The following is a 27,481-nucleotide window of genomic DNA, read 5'->3' as shown; positions in this document are numbered from 1 at the left end:
GTCGTCTTCGGCAAAGTCCTTCAGGAAGTCAAAACCTATCTGGCGATTCAACATTTAGTTGGTGATTTCGCCGCTAGGTGGCGCTAGTTGTCAAGTAATAGAACTGGTTGCCGTTGCGCTGTTTTCACTTTCTACCCTATCGTAGTAGAATGATGAGCACGAGGAGGTTGATGTGTGGGTGTTGGTTGTTCCTTTTTTCAGTCCGATTGGGGGTCCATTATGAGGTGCCGTTCGCCGATGTCCATGTATCCGGGATTTGTTTGAGCCACGGGCTCAGAGGAGGATCAGTGTCAGCTACTCTCAGGGGGAAAGAGCAACTGACGAAAGTGCCGGGGCTGGGATCGAACCCATGATCATCTGCTTATGAAGCAAACGTGTGACCACTTGCGCCACGGGCCCCGGCTAAGTGGCGCTAGTTATCAAGTAAAATTTATACTTCTCTATCTCGGGATCCAGAGCAGATAGGAAAGTGTCATCTTCGCAAAGTTCTTCAGGAAGTCAAGAACTATCTGATGATTCAACATTTAGTTGGTGATTTTGCCGCTAGGTAGCGCTTGTTGTCATTAAAATATTAAATTTCTCTAGCTCGCGGTCCAGAGCAGATAGAAGAGGGCCGTCTTCGGCAAAGTTCTTCAGCAAGTCAAAACCTATCTGATGATTCAACATTTAGTTGGTGATTTCGTCGCAAGGTGGCGCTAGTTGTCAAGTAAAATTGTACAATTTTAAACTTCTCTAGCTTGGGATCCAGAGCAGATAGAAAAGGGTCGTCTTCGGCAAAGTTCTTCAGGAAGTTAAGAGCTATCTAGTGATTCAACAAAGAGTGTGTGATTTCACCGCTAGGTGACGCTAGTCGTCAAGTAAAGTTTCAAACTTCTCTTTCTCGGGATCCGGAGCAGATAGAATAGTACTGTCTTCGGCAAAGTTCTTCAGGAAGTCTAGACTCTAGAGCATTCTGGTGTTTAAACAATAAATTCATGATTTTGCTACTAGGTGGGTGCTAGTTGGCAAAGTATAAATCGTTTCCATCTCGGAATCCATAGCAGGTAGAAAAGTGTTATCTTTGGTAAAGCTCTTCAGAAAGTATAGAACAACCTGGTGATTCACCAATTAGTAGGTAGTTCGCCGCTACGTGGCGCTATTTGGCAAATAGAATTTTGAACATCGCTATCTTGGGATCCAGATCCGATAGAAGAGTGTCTACTCAGGGTTAACAATCGTCGTTCTCTTCGCCGCCGCACAAAAAATAAATTAATAATATTCACCCTACAGAACAACATTGACGACTATCGTTTTCATCGCCGGCAAAAGGTTCCATGATGAACCTCAATGATAATTAGTCGACCACCAACATTTTTGTCATCCTCTTTGTTCCTTGTAAACGAGCGACGACCGGCCAAGCAAACACCACCAGGAAGTAGCATTTATTGGTGTTTCAGTACGTATGATAATGTGGCACCGCAATAGTTCTGTTGGTAAGAGTAATCCCAAGTAACACACGTGTCACATAAGAGTCACGACAGTGCAAGTTTGGGTTAAGCAGAAGTCTGAAGTTGTTAGAATCAAGTCGCAGTGACTTCTGCGCAACAAAAACCTGCGCTGCCGTAACTCTTATGTGACAAGTGTGTTACTTGGGAAGGATTGATATAATAAAATTCATGTTTGTGTGTTACTGTGTGACAGTATAGGCTTCATTCACAGACAAACGGACGTAACACTCTTAAAAATGACTTGTCAAATGCATTTAACGATCGATTCAAATTTCATTTGATTTCCGCGATCCTTCCACCAGAGGCGCAGTGTTCGATCACTTTGACGTTTGCCAGTGTACACGTTGCTGAATGATGCAAACGAAAATTACAGGCGATTTGTGTAGTAGTGTTTGATAAAAGTCAAATCAAAATCCATCATGGCCGACAGATTCTCGCGCGATTCTACGAACAGCTGGCAGTGTGCTCATGAAAAAGATACCGGGCAAAACTTGTTGATGAATTTTCTACAAGAGTTACGTCTTTTTGTCGGTGCCTCGTCGCTTTGCGCACTTGAGCGAAGAGCAAAACAAAACGAAGGAATATTTCATTTTTCTTCTAAATGCAAGCCCTTAATGACGATTGATTGCAGAAAATAGTTATCCAATATGGAACGGGTAACGATGACTGGCTCGTTTTCTTTCTCGTCGTCGACTTTTCTGCTCGGACGGCAACAATTGTCAACCCTGAAGTCAACCATTAGTTAATGGTTTCAATGGTAGGTAATTAATTGGAAAATATAAGCTAGATAAAGCTAGATATAAGCCAGATAAACATATAAGCTAGATAAAAATATGATTTTAATTAAGAAGGTCCAGAAGGTGCCCAAAGCCGGAAGGATACGGTGGGCAGGGCATGTTTCAAGACTGCCGGATAATAACCTTCAAAGTTATTGTGCGCGCATTAACCGGTAGGTACAAGAAGGCGTGTAGCGCAAAGAGTACAATGGGCGGACCAGGTGGAACGTGACATGGCAAGCATTGGACGTGACCGAGAATGAAGAGCGGTAGCCACGAACCGTGTATTATGGAGAAATGTTGATTCAGTTTTATCTTAAATTTGATGTACAGTCATAGCACAATCATGGGTCACCCACAATTATGGGTCATTTCCATTTGATTAACATGGTAAACTGACTGACTAATAATTGTGACAGAGTGACCCATAATTGTGCAATGACTGTAATACTAAACAAATAAATAAATGAATGCTCAAGACTTTCTGAAGCACTTTGTCGAAGACGATACTCTTCTATCTGCTTTGAATCGCGAAATTCATAAAAACTTATGAGGACCAAAGCTACGTTGGACGCTCCTTGCAGGTTGTCACCATTTCGCAGCCCTTTTGCCACTGTAGTTTTCAAATTTTTATTACAAACTTTAAAACTGCGCTGATAGTCTCTGTCAGAACATAAAGCAGTCAAATTACGCAAGACAATGCCGCAGTGCCGTGAGGGCCGTAACGTGCTGACTGACAAGCAGTCTTGCGGCTCGCGTGGATGAGGTAATTACCTGTAACAGGATTAAAATAGAAAACTAAACGCATAATGGTTGATAAACAGCCGTTCGATTGTTGAAAAACAAAGCATGGAATTCATGTGACTGAAAGACAGTCAGCAATAAAACACTGAAGTGGTTTGGGTTTATTGCACGGTTGGGGGTTTACTGCACTTGTGAATTGCATACAATTATATTTAAAAATAAAAAAAAACGAAAAACGTGGGAACGTCTCCCCTAATCACTTATGACTTCTTAATTTGTCAATAGTTTCGACGGAAATGTCGACATCTTAGTTTATAACATAGGGCTCCAGGGAGGAATCACCGCGCCCACCACCCCGAATTTATATCGACGGTGATGAAATCGAGGCGGTTGAAGAATTCGTGTACTTGGGCTCACTGGTGACCGTCGACAACGACACCAGCAGAGAAATTCAGAGGCGCATTGTGGCAGGAAATCGTTCTTACTTTGGACTCCGCAGAACTCTACGATCGAATAAAGTTCGCCGTAACACGAAGTTAACCATCTACAAAACGCTGATTAGACCGGTCGTCCTCTATGGGCACGAAACATGGACCCTACGTGCAGAGGACCAACGCGCCCTTGGAGTTTTCGAACGGAAGGTGTCAGGATGTCGGATAGCAACCCGACTAAAATGGTTCTCGAGAGTCATCCAACCGGTACAAGAAGACGTGGAGCGCAGCGAGCTTGGTGGGTCGACCAAGTGGAGGACGATCTGCGGACCCTACGCAGAGTGCGGAACTGGAGACAAACAGCCATGAATCGAGTGGAATTATTATTATTAATATTTATTAAAGACATTTTACCACTTACATACAGGGGATGGCCAAAATGTTTGGGATAGGTAACTTTTTTTCTCTCACAAAAAAGTTCAACATGCTATAACTTTTCATAGAGTGCATCAAAAAAATCTCAAATTTTGACTGTTTTTCAACCTGTTATATGTGCATCATTGGTACAAATTTGGGCTTGATTGGTTAATCTTTCGCGAAGTTAGAACTGTTCGGGTAAAACACTATTTTTTGGACAACTCATTTTTGAGCTGTCATATCTCGGAAACCAGTGAACCGAAATGAATGAAATTTTGAACATACACTAACAATATACGAATGCTTCACAAACTATTAAAACATAGATACTTTTTGAACGTTGAAAAAAGTCATCATGGATGGACACTTTTTGGATTTTTATCGAAAAAACGTAATTTTTTTACGTCAATGTCAATAAATTTTAGTGTTGATGTCAAAAGATTTTCCACTTCTGTTCTCAAGTTATCTTTAATCAGATATATTAGAGCCTATTTAGATTAAAGGAAGAACACATTTAGTAATTTTTGCGTGGTATTGTAAATTTGTCTTATTTTCCTCTATATGGGTACAAAATTAAACCCGGTATAACTTAATTCACCGTGAGAAAATATTACATATTATAACGTTGTATTAAGTATCAATATATTGTTGATAAACGTTAAAAAATTCATTCAATTCGGTTCACTGGTTTCCGAGATATGACAGCTCAAAAATAAGTTGTCTAAAAAATAGTGTTTTACCAGAACGGTTCTAACTTCGCGAAAAATTATTCAATCGAGCCCAAATTTGTACTAATGATGCACATATTATAGGTTGACAATCAGTCAAAATTTGAGAATTTTTGATGCTCTCTATGAAAAGTTACATCATTTTGATTTTTTTTTGTGGGAGACAAAAAGTTGCCTATCCCAAACATTTTGGCCACCCCCTGTATGTGGCATTCGTGTCTGGAAGGACCGAGTGGAATGGAGAAGGCTACTATGTACAGCAGAGGCCACCTCGGCCTTAGCCTGATCGGTAAGGTAAGTAACATAGAATTCCCAACTAACATTTAATGTGAATGTAAACGTCAACAAAGCGTCCTCAATACGGCTTGATGCTGAGTTACTTTGTTGTGCATAACCACGGAAGCCTCTATGCAAGCCCTATACCAATGAATCTGGGGAACTTAATCCACATGCATATGATGTGCGAGCAGCTTCTATGCGCCACCAAGTCACAGCTCTTTTCTCGGCTCCTATGTAACCACTAACTGAATAACCTCAAATTATTCGATTAAATATAATTTGGTTATGGATACCTTCCGTGACGCAATATGCAAAATGGTACAGCCCAAGTGGCCTTGGTACAAGAACCTTACTTTCGTAAGGGAAATTTCTATCTAGGGAACCTTGTGAACTCGGTGTTTGCCACTTTCAGTAAACATGAAATGGCAAACTCGCGTGTCATGCCTCGAGCCTGTGTGCTTGTCAACAACGCAATAGTTGCTACACTCATCTCTGAACTAACCACCAGAGATGTATGTGCTATCACAATTGATGTATCTGTTGGAAACCTCAACAGGAAATACGTCTATTGTTCTGTGTATTTACCACATGATGAACCATCCCCTACGGATGCTTTCAAACAAGTCATCGCATACTGCACTTCAAAAGGCCTTCCGCTAATTGTTGGCAGTGATGCTAATGCTCACCATATCATCTGGGGCAGCTCAGACATTAACTTGAGAGGCTCCAGTTTGATGGAGTACTTAAGTAGTACAGATCTTGCATTACTTAACATAGGCAACCGCCCAACCTTCATGGTATCTGCTAGAGAGGAAGTGTTAGATATAACGCTTTGCTCTAGCAGAATTAGTCACGAGCTGACCAATTGGCATGTGTCAGTTGAAGAGTCTTTATCTGACCATAGCTACATCTTTTTTGAACATTTAAATGTTACTTCGCAAACATTGCGTTTCAGGAATCCTCGGTCAACAAATTGGGATCTTTATACTGATTTGGTTGCAGCCAAATTTCATGGATATTCACCATCCATTGACACTCCAAGTGATTTAGATGATGCCGTTGATACTACAACGACCTTCATCATGGAAGCTTTTGAAGAAGCATGCCCTCTACGGTCTGTGAAGATCACAAGAGGAACCCCTTGGTGGAACTCTGATCTGGCGAAACTCAGGAAACAATGTAGAAAGAGTTGGAACAGACGACGTTCGGCTGGTTCGGAGGCTTTCAGGTCGGCTCGCAAGGCCTACAGGAAAGCTCTCCGGTCTGCTGAACGATCCGGCTGGAAAAACCTTTGTACAAATGTTTCCAGCTTGAGTGAAGTCAGTAGGTTAAACAAAATCCTTGCGAAATCTAAGGATTTCCGGGTGAACGAACTTCGTTTGCCAAATGGCGATCTGACTTCCTCTGATGAGGAAGTTCTGGAATGCTTATTCAGCACACACTTCCCTGGATGTGTGGATATTACATCTTCGGATGATCCTGATGTCTTTTCTTGTAGTTATGATTCTTTAGCTTCGGCTCGGAGTATTGTAACTATAGAATCGATTGAGTGGGCTCTTAATAGCTTTGCTCCTTTCAAATCTCCTGGGGCAGATGGGATTTATCCTATTTTGCTTCAGAAGGGATTTGATTATTTCAAACATGTTTTGAAAAAACTACTTGTTTGCAGTTTTGCTACAGGGTATATTCCCAAATCCTGGCGGGATATTACTGTAAAGTTTATTCCAAAAGTGGGTCGTGCATCGTATGAAGAAGCAAAGAGTTTCAGACCTATCAGTTTGACCTCTTTTCTTCTGAAATGCTTAGAACGCATTGTGGATCATCACATCCGTGATGTTCATCTGGCCAACGTGCCTCTTCATGTGAACCAACATGCCTACCAATCTGGTAAGTCCACTGTGACTCTTTTACACAAGGTTGTTTACGATATCGAGAAAGCATTCGCTCAAAAGCAATCTTGTTTGGGTGTTTTCTTAGATATCGAGGGTGCCTTTGACAACGTGCCTTTCGATGCCATATTGGAAGCCGCACGGAGTCATGGTATATCTCCAATGATTTCCAATTGGATTCACCAAATGCTCAAAAACCAATATCTCTTCTCGACATTGCGTCTAGCAGGGATTAGGTAATTGAGTGTTCGTGGATGCCCCCAAGGGGGAGTCTTATCACCGCTTTTGTGGAATCTCGTAGCAGATACGCTATTGAGGCAACTCAATAATAGCGGTTTTCCTACTTATGGTTTTGCCGACGACTACCTAACATTGTTAGTTGGTATGTGCATCAGCACCCTTTTCGACCTGATGCAAAACGCCCTTCAGGTAGTTGAGGGTTGGTGTCGCCAATATGGCCTTTCGGTTAATCCGAGTAAAACATCTATTGTTCTTTTCACGGAAAGGCGAAACCGTAATGGCGTTCGACCTTTATGTCTCTTTGATTCTGAAATCGATGTGACTGAACAGGTAAAGTACGTTGGAGTCATTCTTGATTCCAAGCTTTCCTGGACACCTCACATTGAGTTCAGAATCAAGAAAGCTTGTATGGCCTTCGGGCAATGCCGGCGTACTTTTGGTACAACTTGGGGTCTAAAACCCAAGTATATCAAATGGATTTACACAACTGTGGTTCGGCCAATATTGGCTTTTGGATGTCTTGTGTGGTGGCAAAAGGGTGAAGTGAGAACGGTCCAATCAAAATTAGGCCATCTCCAAAGGATGTTCTTAATGGCGATGTCCGGAGCGTTCTCTTCAACACCCACGGCAGCGCTCGAAGTTCTCTTTGACGTTGCCCCACTACACATTCATCTCAAACAAGAAGCACTTTCTTGCACTTACCGGTTACGGGTACTCGGTCTACTAGAGGAAACTCCTGTGAACCGCACATCAACACACACCTCGTTGTTTTCACTTTTGGTGAATTGGGACAAAATTGTTCTTGCTCCAAGTGATCTTACAATGGCTTGTAATTTTCCATATAGGACATTTTCCACGAAATTCCCTTCCCGGGAAGAGTGGACATCTGGTTATCTGGAAAGAAGTATTTCAGACGGCATCGTATGTTACACTGATGGCTCCCTTCTCGAAGGTCGAGCAGGTGCTGGTGTTTATTCTCGTGAGCTAAGGCTGTATCAGTCTTACTCACTTGGTAGACACTGCACCGTTTTTCAGGCCGAAATCTTTGCTCTTATGTGCGGAGTGCAATCAGCACTTCAGCAGCACGTAATGGGCAAAATAATATACTTCTGTTCAAATAGCCAGGCTGCTATTAAAGCACTTGCTTCGGCCAACTCCAGGTCGAAGATAGTTATCGCTTGTCGAACTCAAATCGAGGAGCTGAATTCAGCAAACGCTGTTCACCTTCTATGGGTACCTGGTCATTCTTCCATCGCTGGAAATGAATTGGCTGATGAGTTAGCTCGCTCTGGAGCATCACATGACTTCATTGGCCCTGAGCCAGCTATTCCGATATCGAAGTGTTGGATTAAGCTTCAGATTCACACCTGGGCTGTCACTCAACACAGACAATATTGGAATAGTTTGGAGTCATGTCGTCAAACCAAATTGTATAGTGCTGAGCCATCTCTACGGGTGGCGAAGTATCTAACTAATCTGTCTAAGCAGAATTGCAGCATGCTGGTCAAAGCATTGACTGGCCACTGCCGACTCAGCTATCACATGGCGAATATTCAGCAAGCTGATTCATTTGCCTGTGATAGCTGTGAATCCGATTATGGAACTTCGTATCATTTGATATGTAACTGTCCAGTTTTCGCGCAACTGCGTTTCCGAGTATTCGGTAAACACTTATTAAGTGAAACTGACTTCAGAAACCTGAATCTTCAGGATATTCTGTTGTTCTTAACCCGCTGTGGTAAAGAGCTATAGGCTCTCTTTCGCTTTATGCGTTATTACAGTGCCCTTTTCAGGGCGCTGTTTGAACCCATTGTGGTACGCTTGTGCGTTAGTACCCTCTTCCAGGGTATTTTTCCTATTTCCCTACCTGTCCCTATCCCCATCCAAATCCTTTTTCCTTCCTTTTCCCTCAGGTAGATGATGAAATAGGCTGTTATTTTGGCGATGGCACAAATGTCCCAAATGGAGGATAACGTGCCTCTGGAGCCGGCCTTCTGATACCTGATACCTGATAAACTGGTGATAAAAAGTGTTCGGAGAAAACTGGAGTAAGTTGTTTGAAACATCCCTTTTTGTGAAGCTTTATCATAAATTCCTGGCGAAACTCTTGGTCCACGAAATTCTGGGGAATTTGGAGAATTCCCAAATAATTGATCTGTTTATACATTTTGAGGAAAATACTTTCAGGAATTTCTGGAGAATCAGAAAATTTATCTCTCAGAATTTCATATTGCAATTGCTGATGAAATACTCAACTGAATGCTAGACAATTTCTGACAATATACAAGATTACTTTGATCTCCTCAATTTTCCCTAGAATTTACGATTTCAGCCTAAGAAACCTACCTGACTCTCTGCAGTAGCCATTTACGCTACCATAAGTTCGCCACTGGTTTTCCATTGAAATAACTTAAGAACGATCATCAAAAATACTACACGTATTTCTCCAGAAGATTTCCCTATTTTAAATTGTTTCAAAAATCGAGTAATCTTTCCAGATAGTCCACCAGAAGTTCATCTAGGATGTTTTTCTGTGAATTCTGTTATTGCCTATTAGTTCCCAAAAGAACTTACCAAGTATTTTTTGGAAGAGAGTTTTGGAATAATACTAAGAAATCCACCTATTATTAGATTTGTACAACAAATCCTATATTCATAGGGTTTTCTCTAGGAATTTCGACCCCCCCCCCCCCCCCCGGATTATCCTCTTTATTTTTGCTTTCCTTAATAACTGCATAATTTGTACTAGTTGGTTATCTACGAATTTAACGAATCTCCAATGAAGTTGTTGTAACTTCAATGCCCATTATTATATATGAGACAAACAGATCAAACAACACATGACTTAGCTAAATGTTTAGTAAATTAGTTATAAACTTAATTCAAGGGTCATATGAATACTATGTTAAATCCAAGGATTTGAAAATATTCAATATTGAATCTCTTACATTTTTCTTAGAAGGTTACGTTTAATTTTCACTGTGTGTCATATTGCAGAATCGGGAAAATTTTCAAAAAGCTACCGGGAAAACCGGAAAAAAAAACCTGTGTATGGTACTTGTTTGGCAGCCGTGTATTAGCTTATGGTTTATATTTGACTAGCCCCCCTTTTATTCAGCGTTGACTGCTTCAAATCGATTGTTACACAACAGAAAGCAAATGTCTGAAGCTTATAGCGCTGAAAATGTTAGTTGGGTTTGTTAAAAAGCAGTTTTAAATTTAAATATATGAAAAAAGCAAACAATCCTATTTTGATGATAAATTTGAACAGCAGCATCACAAACAGACGTAACGCTCTGATAATTTCAATCGCACACCGATTTAACAGTCTGTTCAAAAATTTGATAGATGGCCATCCGACCACCCGCGGCACTCGCACCGTTTTAGTTCGAATTTGACGTTTGCCCACTACCGCCACCTAGTTCTCCAAATTTTATCTCACGAAACCTATTGCAAGCCTATCCATATACGGGAGAACACAAGATGTTTACAAAGTTCTTACAGTTTTTTATGCACGAGAAATTTGAACACAAATCACTACCACAGAGGCATTTGGATTGGTCAATATGATTTGAATCGAACAATGTTCGAAGTTTAACGTCTGTTTGTCTATGGCTGTATTAAAATTTCATTAAAAGGTTGAAAATAATTGAAGGTAATGTCAAATTGCATATTGCAATCTTATAAGGCTGGAACTGTAAACAAACAGTGCCATTTTTTTCCTCACTAGAGGGTAAAAAATGTACACAGAAGTGTGTGAAATTCATATGAAGCATGTGCTGCAGAAATAAGGGATACCTACATGTTATGATTCTTTTAAACCCGTTGCATGCGTGACTTATTATCCACACCTGAATGAAGGGACTATCTTTATAAAATTAAAGCTCCTCATTGTAAACAAAAAAGACATCTATACACATGTGTGGGCTGTTACTCAATAAGAGGAATGCATTATTTAATAGTCGTGCCATATTATACCTCTCCAATTGCGTTTTGCTGCTTTTTCGCCTGAGCCCTAGTAATTAGCTAGCACTTGATTACGCTGCCTAAAAGCAACAGGTGTCCTTTACCGCGACGCATATAAAAGTCCCGGGGTGGTGAGGGAAGACCTTCAGTAGTACGTCGTCCTTCACCCCTGGCACACCAAACAAGACACCTGGATTTACCTGTTCCGACGAATTTCGAATAATGAGTGGAGCACCCACAAGGGTGATTCTTCTCGCAAAGGAAAGAAGCCAAAAGTTCTTCGCCTCCGAGTCGGAAAAGTTTTCCTACAAAATCGAAAAATTCCTGACCGTGTATCAGGGTTACAACCAGATTAAGCCGAAAGTGTTTCCCAAACGGCTGACTACGATGTTCTCCAAGGATGTAGTCGCCACCGAAGAAAAGCGGGACTACTTCAGTAGTAGCCAGCCATCGTCTACCTCGTCGCTGAGGCGGCATCAGCGCGAGAGGGGCCTCCGGGAGGGGGACATTGACACCAGCAGCAAGATTCGAATCGTTCTGCCGGCGCCCCAATCCGGCCACCAGCGGTCAACTGCGTCTCCAACGCTCTTGCGATCGCTAGTTACACCACGCACAAGAAGAACAGCCCACGCCGCCGCCGGACCTAAAACTCCCACCAAAGTAGTGCTCACCAACCCGGCAAGGGGTAACGAAGCCATACTGTGCCCACGTGTAATGCTAACCTACCAGGAGGGGTTGTTCCGTAAGGATCGAGACATGGTCCGGAATGACAGTGATGTGTAATTCGTGTGGACGTGTGTGGGATACGTAATTTAAGTGAACTTAATGTTTATGTGTAAGTCTCATCATCGTTCATCGTTGCAGGATTGGGATTGCGAAAACTTGAAGTGACGTCATCATACTTTGCCTATGGTTTTGATTAGAGTGGCCCGAAATAGGTAAAACTGGAATATCATACCTTATACATAGCACCCCGAATAGTAGGTCTTGTGTTGGGAAGCGAAATTTAGTATGCGATGACTATTGATACTCAAGACCGAAAATACCTTTGCGCTTCCACAACCGTCATGGGTAGAGTGTGTGTGTGGGTAGGAAAGAACTGTAAATGGCTCCCAGATATTTGGTGCGTGATGCGATTCGTGACGTTATTTCTACAGAAGGATGACAGTATCATAGCAATAAAAAATGGTAGCAATATAATCATCAGATTTTGATTGATATTCGAATCAAAAGACTTTTTTATGCTAGGGGTCAGCTTTTCAGAAGTCAAACGATTCACCAGTCAGAAGTTGTGGTTTGGGAAAGTGTGTTGAGAAATGTAGTACCTAGTACCTATTTGAAAATAAAAACAGTGTCAAAGAAGGAGTGCTGTAAATTTTAAATTTAAGCGTTACGTTAAACCCTCTAATGGATACCTGGGGTCCATTTGGACCCCAGGCAACTTTGGAGTAATGGCAAACAAGTTTGGCGCCGTCCACAAATTACGTAACGCTCTAGGGGGAGGAAGGGAGTACGACCAAGCATTACGGTCCATACAAAAATTTTGAAATTTTCATACAAAAAAGCGTTACGTAGGGGGGAGGGGGGGGGGGTCTAAAAATGTCGATTTTAGCGTTACGTAATAAATGGACGCTGCCTTTGGTAAAACATATTGACTTTATTTTTGCAATACCTTCAAACTAGTTCTATTATTTAAGCAAAAATAAAGTTGATTTCATGGCATACTTTGATTTCACAGCGTAACAAAAATTAACTTTTGGTCTGTCTCAAGAGCAAACTTATGTGTCTCTGACAGATTTTGGGCCACTGAATCCGAATCCGGGCTCAGATTTGCTCCAGTACGTCACAATTTTGAGCTATACCTCAATTTATAGGGCAAATTATGCGATTTTGGGCTTTTTTGACTGCAAGCCAATAAGCGTGGAAATATTTTTTTTAACCAATCAAAGGATAAATTGGTCAATTAGCATCTGAATTAACGACTCATGCAAAATATTTCGTTTTACCAAATCGAATTTTATAGTTTTAAGCGATTTATGTTAGGTACGATATTTCTCATACAAGTCACCCTCCAAAAGTTGCATGCAAGTTTACATACTGACATAAAACGCTTAAATCTTCTAAATTTGATTTAGTAAAACGAAATATTTTGCATGAGTCGTTAATTTAGATGTTAATTGACCAATTTATCCTTTGATTGCTTAAAAAATATATTTCCATGCCTAATGGCATGCAGTCAAAAAAGCCCAAAATCGCATATTTTGCCCTATAAATTGAGGAATAGCTCAAAATTGTGACGTGCTGGAGCAAATCTGAGCCCGGATTCGGATTCAGCGGCCCAAAATCTGTCAGAGACACATAAGTTTGCTCCTGAGACAAAAAAATGTTGCGCTGTGTTTTTATTCCATGTCAAAGTTGAACCGTGCGATTTTATATACCTGGGGCCCATTTGGACCCCAAATTGAATTCTATATATCTTTTGATTTTAATGGTTTAGAATATTCATGTATTCGTCAAAATTGTTCGGTAAGTCAAGCGCCATCTGGCAGTGAATTGGTTAATTCGAAATTTCCCCACTAGATGGCGCTTTTTGGCATTAACAGTTTAGTAATATAATGTCTTAAGGCGAAATTATCGGAAGATCTAGACTCTAGAGCTTGTAGAAGCGTCACGTCCTAAAGATGCTCAGTAAGTCGAGCGCTTACAGATAATGGACCAATTGATTCGAAATTCCACCACTAGGTGGTGCTAGTGTGCATATAAATTTTGCATCTCATATATCACTGGGTCCTTATCACTTGGAAAGATGAAGTCTTCGAGAAGTTGTTGTGTTATGTACTGATTTATCGACCGTATTCTATAATTAACTTGATGATTTTGTGGCTATATCGGTCTCTTTCTACTCATAAGTATAAGGGAGTAGAGATCAAAGTGGATAATGAAATGATAGATATGATAGAATTCGCTAGGTAGCGAACAAGTGTGAAAATTTTTATAGAAGGTGAAATTAGGCAAGTAGGCCATGTATTGAACGAATACATCGAATGCGTGAAACTTCTGCCGTGCGACCTGTGCTTTTAAACAGATCGGCTTGGTTGGTAGTTCATACCACCTTACCTCAACCTTACCTTTGGCTCAAAAAGAAAAGTATTCTATCCAAGAAGATCGAAAAAGCTAATAGGAAGAACACGCTGCGATATAGGCATACTCCTATGAACGGAATGCGAATTCCGAAAAAGCTACCGATCGATAGAATTTGTGATGAAAACAGTACAATCCACTTATCCGCGAGCGGTAATGGCGGCGGCGGGCATAACCAACCGGTTCGGATTTTGATGTTTCTTGGGGGAAAGTCAAAACAGTTTCATTCTCCTCCTCACCCCTTCACTCTCCGATCGGTGGCGCCAACCGATTGCGATCCCCACTAAACGTCAAAATTCGAATAGGTTAGTTATGCCCACCGCCACCATTACCGCTCGCGGATAAGTGGATACATAAGGCAGTCGGGTGCCTGAAACTTTTGCCAGTCTTGGTAAGGTGGTATGAACTACCAACCAAGCCGATCTGTTTAAAAGCACAGGTCGCACGGCAGAAGTTTCACGCATTTGATGTATTCGTTCAATACATGGCCTACTTGCCTAATTTCACCTTCTATAAAAATTTTCACACTTGTTCGCTACCTAGCGAATTCTATCATATCTATCATTTCATTATCCACTTTGATCTCTACTCCCTTATACTTATGAGTAGAAAGAGACCGATATAGCCACAAAATCATCAAGTTGTTGTGTTAGTCAAGTACTTCCAAATGATGGGCCGTTTGATTTGAAACTCCACACATAGGTGGCGCTTGTGAGCATGCTAATTTTACCACAGAGAACAGACGTCTATCTTCGCTTTCTGCCTTGTGTAAAACTTTGTAACGGTCATATCGGAGTATGTGGTTATGCTCCCGTTGCGTGGCGCTAGCGTCCCATCACTTACATTGTTGTGTTGTCATATTTGTTTCCAGTGCTCGCCGTTTTTGGCCGTTTGGCACTCGTGTCGCTTTGTGGGCTAGTGTATTTTAACGATGAACACTGCCATCGTGGGGTCAAATCGACTTTTTATGTGGGGCAGTCTCCGTTGGTGGCGTTAAGGTACACTTAAATCCTTTACACACGATTTCGACGTATTTTTGTTCGAGCTTAAACGTCTGTTCTCTGTGATTTTACATCTCATGCATTTCAGGATCCTGATCACATAAAAAGATGGTGTGTTCGGCAAAGTTGTTTCATAGGTCAAGAACTAACAAATGATGCAAAATTTGATTCGGAGATCCACACATAGGTGGCGCATATTTTATATTTCAAATATCCCAGGATCCTAATAACTTGCTTATCGTCTCTACTATCTTCAGCAAAGATGTTTGGTAGGTCAAGAATTTACAGATAATGGACCGTTTGATTCGAACCTCTGTCACTAGATGACGCTAGTGAGCATACACAGTTTGAATCATTTATACATCAGGATTCAGATTATTTAGAAAAATTTAAGATTCTGCAAATAAGTTACAAGAACTTATAAGTGATAAGTCGTTTTACTCTGAATTATGCGCATAGGTGGCGTCAGTGAGCATGCAATTTATCTCATATAGCACAGCTGAATAACTTTGCCGAAGATACCAACTCTCTAGATGTATGGGATAGAAATTTTGTCAGTGTTACGTCTACTTGTTTTTGACATCACAGAAAGCACAGACAAATAGATGTAACACTAACGAAATTTCAATCCCATATATCTCAGGACCCTGATTACATGGAGTTTTGGTGTCTTCGGCAAAGTTGTTTGGTTGGTAAAGAACTTACCAACTTGATGGTACGTATGATTCAGAATTCAACCGCTAAGCGGCGCTAGAGTGCAAACAAATTTCAAATTGTACATATTTCAGGATCCTGATTATTTGGAAATACGGTGTCTTTGGCAAAGTTGTGTGGTAGATCAAGGGCTTTCATTTGAATCATTGTTTGATCCGAGTTTAATTAAGTGCTAGAAAATTTTCGACAAGCTGTAACTTTTTAATGAATGCACCAAAAATTCTCAAATTTTGACTGCTGGTTTCCAAACCAGTTGGCTATAATTGGTACATTTTTGGGCTTGATTGGTTGACTCAATTAGAAGTTGGAGTATTTCTAGTAAAATAATTCTTATTTCATTACCGTTTATTAAACTGTCACATCTCAGGATGAAGGGTCTCCAGTTAGCCTAGTTGTTAAGGCTGTGGATCGCCAATCCGAAGACGGCGGGTTCGATTCCCGTTCCGGTCGGGAAAATTTACTCGACTCCCTAGGCATAGTGTATCATTGTGCTTGCCTCACAATATACAAATTCATGCAATGGCAGGCAAAGAAAGCCCTTCAATTAATAACTGTGAAAATGCTCAAAGAACACTAAGTTGAAGCGAGGCAGGCCAAGTCCCATTGGGGACGTAGAGCCATAAAGAAGAAGAAGAAGATCGCAGAATGAAGGGAACCGAATGAAATGAAATTTTGTAAACAAATTACTAAAATATTGGTCTTTGAAAAACATTTGTTTCAGCTGAAATAAGTTGGCGCACCGTTTGGTATCAGTTATAGTTTTACCACAGACAAACAGACGTCTCACTCTACTCACTTCTCATCGTTACCCTTTTTAACGGTTAGTTCAAATATTTTGTAGTTCGCAAATCGCTCGGTCACGGCGCTCGCATCGTTTTTGCTCCTTTTTGACGTTTGCTCACTACTGCCATCTATTAAGTGGTTTGCGTAACAGAGCCTGGTTAGCATTGGGCGATTATGTTTTCGTGACGATGATTTTTATCGCAATTTGTTCCAAGTGATACGTCTGTTTGTCTGTGGTTTTACTTCCGCCTATTTATGGTACTAAACCCAAACAGGGATAGTCATGAAGACATCCACACACACACTCATATGCCACCCTACATTTCAAACCCATCAACACATCGGCCAGGACCAACGGCTGTCCAAAGGAAGACGTTATCAGATATTTTTGTCTCACAAATTACGAGAGCATCGAGTAGGATTGAACTCAGACCATCTGGGGTGCGAGATAATCACGCTTACCACTCTCTGTTGCTCAAACAGTATGTTTGACGATGCTATTCGCACGGCCACAAGTTTGGCATGTAAGTAAAAGAAACATATACCCACACATAAATAATTATTGTACTCGTTGTCACTATGTTGTACAGCGTGAGCCACGCAGCGACGCAAAAAGTAACTAGTGTTACGCAAAAACTAGTGTTTTCCATTCCCCTTAAGACTGCGAAGCCAAACCGTAACAGTATATAATCTCAGTCGTATCCAGAAAGAAAAAAAGTAACTAGTTCAACAAAATGGGTAAACCCATGTTTCTTTGAGTCCAGAATCCTGAATCAGGGATATATACGACATATACAATTTGCATGCTCACCAGTGCCATCTACGTATGGCGAATTCCCAAATTTACCGGACCACGGTCTGTAAGTACTTGCCCTACGTAACAACTTTTCCGAAGACTCCATATTTCTAAGTGATCAGAAACCTGCGATATATGAGATATATGAAATTTGCGTGCTCAGTAACGCCACCTAAACGTGGGGTTCCAAATCAAACGGCACATTATCTGTAAGTCATTGACCTACTTTGCTTCAGATATCCTCTTTCTAGATGCTCAGGATCCTGAGATACATGAGATATAAAATTTGCACGATTAACCGTTATGTGTCCGACAAATTTTTTGCTTTTTTCTACACCGTGCTTTTTAAATGGGCGCTGGGTACCCGGGTACCCTGTCGGCCACATAAGGGTTAATTACGCCATCTATGTGTGGAATTTTCAATCAAACGGTCCATCATTAGTAAACACTTGGCCCAATAAACAACTTTGCCAAAGACACCAAATTTCTAGGTGGGCAGGATCTGGAATGTGATTGGTGATTTGATGTTGCATGAAGAAGAAGAAGAAGAAAAGCGAGCCAGAAAAATCCCTATCCCTATAACACAGGGGAAGATTTTGAAATGTCTCTATAAAATCTAGAACAAAATCTAATTAAAAACGGTTTGATGTAGGGTGTTAGACTTTGGACGGACTACAAATTAAGTACCTTATCAAGAAAAAAAATGTTAAATTTTAATTTATACGTTCAATATGTAGTCCGTCCAAAGTCTAACACCGTACATGTTTGTAATATTCATTCATTTTTTAAAGTTAACTTCTCTTGTTAACCGGGAAAATCCGCATTTATTTACAGCAGCGCTTAGACGCAATTAATGACAAATAGCAGCGGATTTTTTTCCAGTTAGCAAAAGAAGCACCGGTCGGACTCGATTATCCGAAGTCGGAATCTGAAACTTTCCAAAAGTATATCTAACAAATTTAATGCTGTACAAAGCTGAAAATTGAACTTGATACAGCATTCTGTTTGCCAGGTGTATATTTAGGAAGCTTGAGAACCTGACTCCGAGTTCAACTTTTTCACATTTTGGCCAAACAAATCACGCATCCAACACTACAAAACTTACAAAAACAACTGAATTTTTCCCAACCGCGTGATTGTTTGTAAACAGAGGCGAATAACGAAGCGATTCGAAGCGTTAGCATGCTCGATCTCGACAACATAGCTCACACAAAAATGTGTAACTTTAGGTTTGCACAATTTCTGTGTCATTTTTGCAAACCGTTTCAACGCATTGAAGCGTTTTCGCTAGCTTTTCGACGATTTGTGTCATTTTGACACAAGCGATGAGTAATCTGTTTTAAGCGTGTGGGATTTCTTCCGGATTTTCTCCGGAGATTACACTAGAAATTACTCAGTAATCACACTTAAAATTCTAAGCACACAAATGAGTGCAACCTACGCAAAATTGAACAAATCCAATGCCGCACATCGCGTGTGTAAAATTTTCAAAATTTCAAAACAGCTCGTGCATTCACATAATCGTGTATATTGCAAAAAAATGAGCGTATGAGCAATTTAAAAAAAAATTGCGTCAATGTTACTTATGCTATGAGCGTCGTGGAGATTTATTGAAAATGAGTATCTTCAGTGTAGAGATGTTACAGCTCACTCTTACTACTTGCTGTACAAAGCTGAAAATTTAAGGCTCAAATAACCATCATTCAGTTATCAGCAATCATCAAATATTCAAAAGCAGTTTTCTTCCTCTAAGTCACAAAACCGTAAATTATTTCACTGTTATCCAGATGGTGGCCAGAGTGCAGTGATAAATTTTTATTAACATTGGTTGAAAATTCGGCGAGGAAACTGCTTTTGAATTTTTGCTAAACGATGATGGTTTGTTTCCTCTTAAGGTGACTCCCTGTATCACTCCTATTTCTGCACTTCTTTTTCGATTCTTATTTCTAACAATCATCGAGCGCAACAGCAGTGGTGTTGCCTTTTTACATTTGTTCTATAAACAAACAAACAAAAATAGCACCTCTTTGTCTCGCTTTCACCATTGTAAACATTTCAAGATTATTAATCATTTAAAAGCAATTCAAGCAGTAGACTACTCTGTTTTGCTAAATAACAATGAAACATGTCTCAATATTACGAAAAACACCAAATGTTATGTGTAATAAGCTAAAAATGATTGAATACTCTTAATATGCTCCTCCGCTGTTGATGTTTGCAAGCAGCAGCAGTGTTGGCGGACAGTGCGGAGGAGATTTCACAAATAAAATTATTTGTTTTTATTACTATCATATGTGATTTAAAGTACAACAATAATCATTCGAAGAATAGTTTTCGATTTTACGACGTACAATTGATAAATTTGAGTTGACCATTTCAATGATTTTGATTGATTTTATTGATGAATTGGCCCGCAAGATCGACATCACTGCGTTCAATGATCGATGATTGTGCGCCGGATGGCATCGTCGCGTCGCGCTGCTGCCGTCGTCGTTGTTCTGTGGTGGGTGGTAAACATTGCCATCGAACTCTTGGTGCGGTTGAGACAAATTTGAATAATTTTCAAGTACGAGTGAAAATATTTCTTTGTGGTATAGATAGCTCGAAAGAGAATTGTAATTAGAATAGTGAGTTCAATATTTCTTTACAAAATATCTTGCGTGAAGTGGAGAATTTTAGAGAAAAGGTGAGCGTCGATTTTCTTACGTAAATGTATTAGTGCAATACTGTGTAAAGTTGAATTTGGATGATGATTTTGAAGAAGCCATTTTATGATGACACAAGAAAAGGCCTTAACGTTGAACTTTTCGTCATTGAAATCATCGTCATCATCAAACATTTGAAAGCAGTTTTTTCGTTCAAAACAAAAGTTTTTGCTATGAAAATATATTCACTGTCCTCCACATGAGGAATATAATGCAGTGAATATATTTTCATGATCCTAGATTTGATTTGCGGCGAGAAAACTGCTTTTTTTCCGAAAAATGATGACGGATGCTTGAGCCTTAACTTGATACAGCATTCTGTTTACCAGGTATATATTTTGGAAGCTTGAAAACCTGACTCCGAGTTCAACTTTTTCACATTTTGACAAACAAATCACGCATCCAAAACTACAAAACTTACAAAAACAACTGATTTTTTTCCCAACCGCGCGATTGTTTGTAAACAGAGGCGAATAACGAAGCTCGCTCTCGACAAAATAGGTCACACAAAAATGTGTAACTTTAGGTTTGCACAAATTCTGTGTCATTTTTGCAAACCGTTTCAACGCATTGAAGTGTTTTTGCTAGCTTTTCGACGATTTGTGTCATTTTGACACAAGCGATGAGTAATCTGTTTTAAGCGTGTACTCATATACTTCGAGGCATCTGCGTGTAAGATTCGTGAAAAGTTATTTAATTAAAATTTTAGGGGGATTTATTAAGCAGGGTGAACCGCTGATTAAATAATAACCTGATTAAGCCTACGTGATCACCAAGGCAATCTTTGATTATTTCATTTGCAATTTCATGGAACATTTCAATAATCAGATAATCATGACGCAGTTATTTTATCTGTTCATTGAATCTCTTTATTGTTGTATTATCCAAATAAACTGCTGTTTCAATTCCTACATACATTGCTTGAGAAATTTCTGAAGTAGGGTAAAAGGGTATAATGCGCCCCACCGGGGCAAAACGCCACCTTCATTTTCTAGCGATTTAAGCGCTTTTCGCATGCGTGTTGTTTTGCAACTTTTATGCAGTTAAACAGTTGTTGAAAGACCCTCCTAGGATAAAGTGACCAGACGTCCCGGATTGTGCGGGACAGTCCCGGATTCAAGCTAGTCGTCCCGCATTGTAAAGTGTCCCGAAAATGTCCCGGATTTCAACAATTGCTGAAATGTTGTTTTTTTCTTGACAGATAAATGGGCAATTTTTTTTATTATCGTACAAATTGGACCGAAGGGTCTCAGATTTTCATGAAACTTTTTCCACTTCAACTTTTACCTTCTCAAAAAACTTTTTTTTTAAATTTTCCACGAGTTCGGACATAGTTTTTCCGGCTTTTCTTTATGAATTTTCTCAACGGTGAAAAATTTTGTGGAAAACTTTTTCCATTTCTTTTTTTTGATTCCTGAGAAAATTTGCTTTCATTTTCATTAAAAAACTTTGTTTCTACGATGCTTCGTTCTTGAGTTATGGTTTTTCAAAGAAAAGGCTTTTATGACATTTTTCAACAAAATTGGCCATAACTCAAAAACGAAAAAAAAAGTGCATTCCAAAAATTTCAGCGATTAAAGCTTATAAAATAACCTTCTCAAAAATATTTTTTCGAAAATTTTCAACGAGTTCGGGCATAGTTTTTCCGACCTTTCCTTATGAATTTTCTCAACCGTGGAAAATTTTGTGGGAAACTTTTTCCAGTTTATAGTTTGGATTTCTGAGAAAATTTGCTTTCATTTTCCAAAAAAAAAGCTTTGTTTCTACGATGCTTCATTCTTGAGTTATAATTTTTCAAAGTAAGTAGTGTCAGGGGAAAACAAAAAATTACCACCTGAGTTTTCCGGAAAAATAGGCGACCCTGAATTTTCCTCAATTTTTTTTGTTCACATATCCATGAGCCCTGCCTGTGGAAAAAGTGTCATGAAAATCTGAGACCCTTCGGCCCAAACCCGTACGGTAATAAAAAAAATCCCCAAATCTGACATTTAGGTTGAACTGCTACTGTTCTTCTCAAAAGCAAACTTTAGACAAATCTGGCGTTCGATTTGAATAGGTTGAATCTGCATAGGAATCACAGCAAACATACGCCCTATTCAAATCGAACGCCAGAAATAAACTAAAAACTAACTAAACTAAAGTAAACTAAAAAGTGAAAAAAATAACTTTTAATTCGTAAATTAACGCGGCACATTTTGCATGATTCTTGTGAGTTAGATAGCTAAATAAGCAGTAAGTGAATTGTTAAGGCGCTTTGCCATAACTTCCATTCGGGTTTTATTTTACTTTAAAGAACTTTCAGTGAAAACGTTCTTGGAATAATACAGAACCTGTCAGTGTCTCAAGAGAAGCATGTAGCTTTGGATTCATGAGAAAGATAGCAGAACTTAAGCATGAATTTAAGTTAGATACTCTGAAAAAATCTTGAAAGTTTACTTTGAGAAATTTTTAGGTATTGGCAGAAATCTTTCAATGAATAAAGTGCAATTGCTTGAAAAAGATATCTTCCAGGCAGAACACATGGAGGAAAAACTAGAAAAAAAATCCTTAGTATCCTCTCTCAAAAGAGCTTTTCTCGAGAAACATTGTTGATTTTTTTTCACGATTAACTTGATACAGTCCTTTCAAGATTTTTTAAGTTAGTTTGAAATTATCACAGGATTTTTCCTTTTTTTAAGAGTTCCTCCGTGAACCCTTCCAGCTAGTTATCTTAGAATGCTCGAAAAGAATCCCCAATTTTTTTCTCCAAAGTTTACACTAGATATTCATGCAGGGAATTTTATGCTTTGTATTAGTTAGTTAGTTAGTTAGTTTTTATTTTTAACCAAAATTAAGAAAGAGGGAAAAGCCCCTTTGAGTGATTTCTTTTTGCTTTGTATTAGGTATTTTCCAGGATTTCCGTCAACAGATTTTCCCGGGGATTTTCGGGAATGATAAAGGGATTTCTATAAAAGTTATGATTTTGTCACAAACTCTTTCCTGAATTCCCTCCAGCAATTTCTTTCAATTCTCTTTAAAATTCGGCAAAAGAAATTCAGCAAAACCAAAAAAAAAATGGAAATTCATTCACACGGATCTCCAAAATAGAAGAGATCCTTAGAAGAATTTCTAGGATGCACCCTGACGAAAATCATTGATGGTTTCGTGGATTTCTACGAAATTTTTGAAAAAAAATGTTTATCTATGACCTGTATTATAAAAACAATTTCGTATTGAATTCTTACTGAAACATAATGCGAAAGTTCCAAAGGCTTATTTTTAAAAAATTTTATCTATTGCAATAAAATTTCTCCAAATATATATTGTTCTCTTATTTTGTCCTAAACTTCTATGACGAATCATTATTAATTTAATTAATTAATTATTATTTTCAGTTCTTCACATTTTTTAATAAGCATTTTTCAAAAATTTAACAATTGTTTTTACGTTTACAACCTGTATTTGAGATTTTTTTTTGAAATCGGGTTACAGAGTAATAAGAAACTTAAAATTTGAGTTATGTAAAATTGTGACCCGCATCAGAGCAAAATATATCTGGTCACTTTATCCTAGGATAAGCATGTTGTGGAAGGTGTCCGGCCATTTGGCCGAATACCGTTTGGCTGAATGCCGTTTGGCCATTTGGCCGAATCTGTTGGAAGTTAGGTAGCGTTGAACGCTCGGGTAGCGTCGAATCTTCAGGTACGAGTTTGAAGTGTTGAAGCGAGGTAGTTTTGTTGGCGTAGGTATGTTGTTATTAAAGAAGATAGTCAAATTGTATACCGCATTTAGTTCACGACTGGACTGCGAACTGCGACTTCATAAGTGCGAAAACGTAAATAAAAGTGCGCGATTGCATCAAATCAGGTTGATGTCTTCGGCGCACTATTTCTTCAATCTATGGTGAACAAGTGCTCTGAAGACACCGAGTTGATTTGATGCAATCGCGCACTTTTATTAGCGTTTTCGCACTCGTGAAAACTAGTGCGATAGTCCAGTGGTGGACTAAATGCGCTATATATACCTGGAATGAATAGAGTGCGGCGGTTGCTGATTGAAGTATCAGTCGGCAGCAGAGATGGAAACACTCTCATCGTGAATCAACTCGCGCGTGAAAAACCAACAAACGGTGCCGAGAGTAAGCCTTGTGTGAGTTTATTCGCACCCGCTTGCTTCATGAGTATGAAGCAAAACAAAAACACTCATGAACTTTTATTCGCGAAGAACAAGTGGAGATGCGGGAATTGTATTTTAGTGCGATTTTAATAGCAAAACAAGTAATTATCCATCAGATAGTAGTGTTTTGTGCTTCATTGTTCGTTGAAAAGTAGAGCTGTCGGCCGTGTAAATTCGTTTTTTTCACAAAATTTAAAAATGTTCAGAGCTGCTTTGCGAATCAATCACGAGTGCGACCAGCTTCGTTAGCTCGCGAGTGAAGGAAGTGCGAATATATTCAGGCTTCTGTTGTTCACGAGTAAGATAGCTTTGCGTTTGTGTCTGCTCAGCTGCATTCCTCACTGTTTTCCATCACTGGTCGGCAGCCGTCTAGTTTGATGGAAGGTGTCTTGCGTTCTTTTTCTTTGTGGCCATGGTGTACTAGCCTCCCACAGAATCATGATCAATAGAATTCAGAGGAAGCTTTTGGCATTCCAACTGTCAATATGATCATCAGAAATATTTCCTTCTTTTAATCATAGGCTATTCTTTCTAGTGTTGTTATTCAGGAAATACTTGGCGTTGGAACTGCCAATATTTTATCAAAGATTTTTCTTTCTTTGAATCAAGCTGTTCTTTCGAGTTATACTGAGGCGGAGAACTGTGACATGGTCACTTAAGTCCATCATTCATTTTTGGCCAAACGGCATTCGGCCAAATGGCATTCGACCAAATGACCCTTTCGGCCAAATGGCGTTTGGCCAAATGACCCTTTCGGCCAAATGGCGTTCGGCCAAATAACCCGGAATCGTTGTGGAATTACCTTCTGGGACAGTTTTATCACGGGGCTGGACGTTTTTCCCTTGATGGGGCTTGATTTGAAACCGCAAAATTTGGAACGTTTTCGAAAAATGTTTTAAAGCTTCCATAGCCGCCACTCTAAAGGCATAACTCGCATGCAACACTTTACTGACTTCAAGGACAACGATTTGCAGTGGACAATAGATGGAATAAGGCGCTGGTTTCAGAGATATTGCCGTTTCTGCTTAAGGACAGACTTGTTAGAATCCCAAAATGGCCGCCACAATGGCCGACTTTGGCACCTACTCACGATTTCGAGGGCACAAATCTCTTCGTAAACAAAACCAGCGTACCTGATCTTCTTATTTTGAGCTTGTTACGAGTGAGCAAGAACAGAATAATGAAATGCACTGTTGTGTGATGCTTGCTTCTTGAGATTTGTGCGTTTGAAGTTCTTATGCACTGTTGAAGCAGGATTTCAAGACGTTTGTCCTTAAGGGGAGCATATTACGCCTATTTACCCTACATCTCTGGGATCCCTGGAGGAATCTTACGATGACTTTTTCATGAATGCTTTGAGGAAAAAAATCCAGTGGAATTTTTTCAGAAGTTCTTGTAAAACTCTCTTGTTGAATCTCTGTCTCGGTTGAATGGATGTCCAGAAACATCTCTTGAAAAATCAGTAATGAAAACCTTGCATGTACTCATGTTCTGCGACCCGGATCGTTCTCGAAATTCCCTTTACCGTACCACCGCCGCGGGCGGCAAACGATACGTTCGTCTGGGACAAAGTCGGGCTATGCTGTGGGCTTATGTTACAAGAAAACGGAGCATAGTAAATTCCTTGAGAAAGGCACAATAAATAGGACTGAAACGTCGGATGAAAACTTAAGAATCCGTTTTTGAGTTATTCCTCCCAAGACTGAAAGCCATAATCTCCAAACATCAAATGAAAAAGTTGAGCAAAATCGCCGAAACAAACAATTCAGTATCTGAAAACCCTTCAGCTGGTGTTACCCATACACTGCCGTAATTCTGCAAAGTGAGCCAACATTTTCAATGTCGCTTACGTTACTTTGCAGAATTACGGCAGTACAGGTATTCACAGTGAAATCCCAAAAGGAAACTTCTTGTTAAATTCCAGAATCATATATGAGGAACCGCGAGTCCTCGCTACGACCTCTTTTTTGGTTATCGTTGCTTATATTTGGGCCACTCTACTCTTCATCCACAAGAAAATCTATGAAAGCTTAACGCGAAAAATAACTCATCAAACCAGCAATGACACTAATTCAATTTCCTTTATATTTTACGCGCGAAGACGAACGAAGAATGCTAAAACCGTTGCATTTAGAGCCTCCCGCATTCGCAGCCGTTGCAAATCTATAAGCTTTCGCTGACTGAAAAGAATAATACAATGCTGATGTACCAACCATCTAAGATGAATATAAAAGCAGCCGTCCAAGCTTCTGGACCAACCAGTCATCATCCGGGATTGCTCCTGGGACCACAAATAACCTACCCCCAATCCGGAATCCCCCACACCAGGATGGCTCGTCTAACGCTATCGTTCTTGATCTCGCTCTCCATCTACTTCACGTACCAGGCCTTGGCCAGTGAAGCCCTTTCGACCAGTGGGACCAGAAGCACCAGCAGCAGTGCACAATCCGCCAGAACTTCGGAAACAATGGAAAACCTCCTGGGTCGGGATGACAAGCTGCCAAGTGTGTGGTACAAAAATGCTTACAATCGGAGATCCGCCGCCGGACCAATCGCTCCCGGTCACATCGGAACGTACGCCGTCCTGCAGAGGTCCCCATCAGGTCCGATGGGTCCGAAACTCCCGCTAGCGTACGTGGCCGACATCAATTTCATCGATGACGAAGACGTGGAAAAGCGGTTCGACGATTACGGCCACATGCGGTTCGGAAAACGTGGTGGTGGTGGCGGCGAAGGAGAACAGTTCGATGACTACGGTCACATGAGATTCGGACGACGGCGACGGCGGTAAATCGCCTTCGCTTGGTACTGGGGTGCGCGTGTGGCAGCGCTTATAACTAAGAAGAGCCATTGTTTCGACATCGACCTTCAACTCGTCTTATTGTGCAACTCTTTGTGGCGGCTGGTGACTTCTCTTCGTTTGGGTTTTAAAAGGTGCAAAATGAGCAAATTACAAGAATAATGAGTGTGGATAAATCTGAATAAAATCTGAACCATGAAATGTGCCTCTTGAAAATGGAAAGAAACTACAAGTTCCAATTACTACCTTAAATAAAAAAAATAGTGCAAGATGGAAGTGATTGCTCGGTTATAATAGTCAGTTATAAAACTTGAATTAGGTAGGTACAGAATATAAAAGCAGATACTTACCTTGATATCGAGATGGCTTCATCACAGTTTTACTCTAGTGCCGAGTGTATGAGAGTACCACCCTTGTCGGTTTTGCGTG

The 27,481-nt window shown here is 40.0% G+C and overlaps 1 protein-coding gene across 2 annotated transcripts; it reads left to right on the top strand.

Annotated features, from left to right (window-relative positions):
- The first annotated feature begins 11,110 nt into the window (after nucleotides 1–11,110).
- Nucleotides 11,111–27,253, top strand: LOC134287520 (callisulfakinin). Of its 2 annotated transcripts, none has more exons than XM_062849423.1 (2): nucleotides 11,111–11,792; nucleotides 26,354–27,253. In XM_062849423.1, exon 2 carries the CDS (start codon nucleotides 26,450–26,452, stop codon nucleotides 27,041–27,043), a length of 594 nt encoding a protein of 197 aa, XP_062705407.1. In that variant the 5' UTR covers nucleotides 11,111–11,792; nucleotides 26,354–26,449; the 3' UTR covers nucleotides 27,044–27,253. The 2 variants fall into 2 exon arrangements, with proteins under 2 accessions (XP_062705407.1, XP_062705408.1); XM_062849424.1 differs by lacking the exon at nucleotides 11,111–11,792 and adding an exon at nucleotides 11,877–11,895.
- Nucleotides 27,254–27,481: the final 228 nt, after the last annotated feature.

Source organism: Aedes albopictus, chromosome 2 (assembly GCF_035046485.1).
Source record: "Aedes albopictus strain Foshan chromosome 2, AalbF5, whole genome shotgun sequence".
Classification (NCBI taxonomy): Eukaryota; Metazoa; Arthropoda; class Insecta; order Diptera; family Culicidae; genus Aedes; species Aedes albopictus.
The sequence above is the reverse complement of the archived record's forward strand: the minus strand, read 5'-3'. Positions and strand labels throughout refer to the sequence as shown.

What these genes read in the sequence shown, in the direction of transcription:
- LOC134287520 (XM_062849423.1), top strand. Translation starts at nt 26,450, where the DNA reads ATGCTGATGTACCAACCATCTAAGATGAATATAAAAGCAGCCGTCCAA.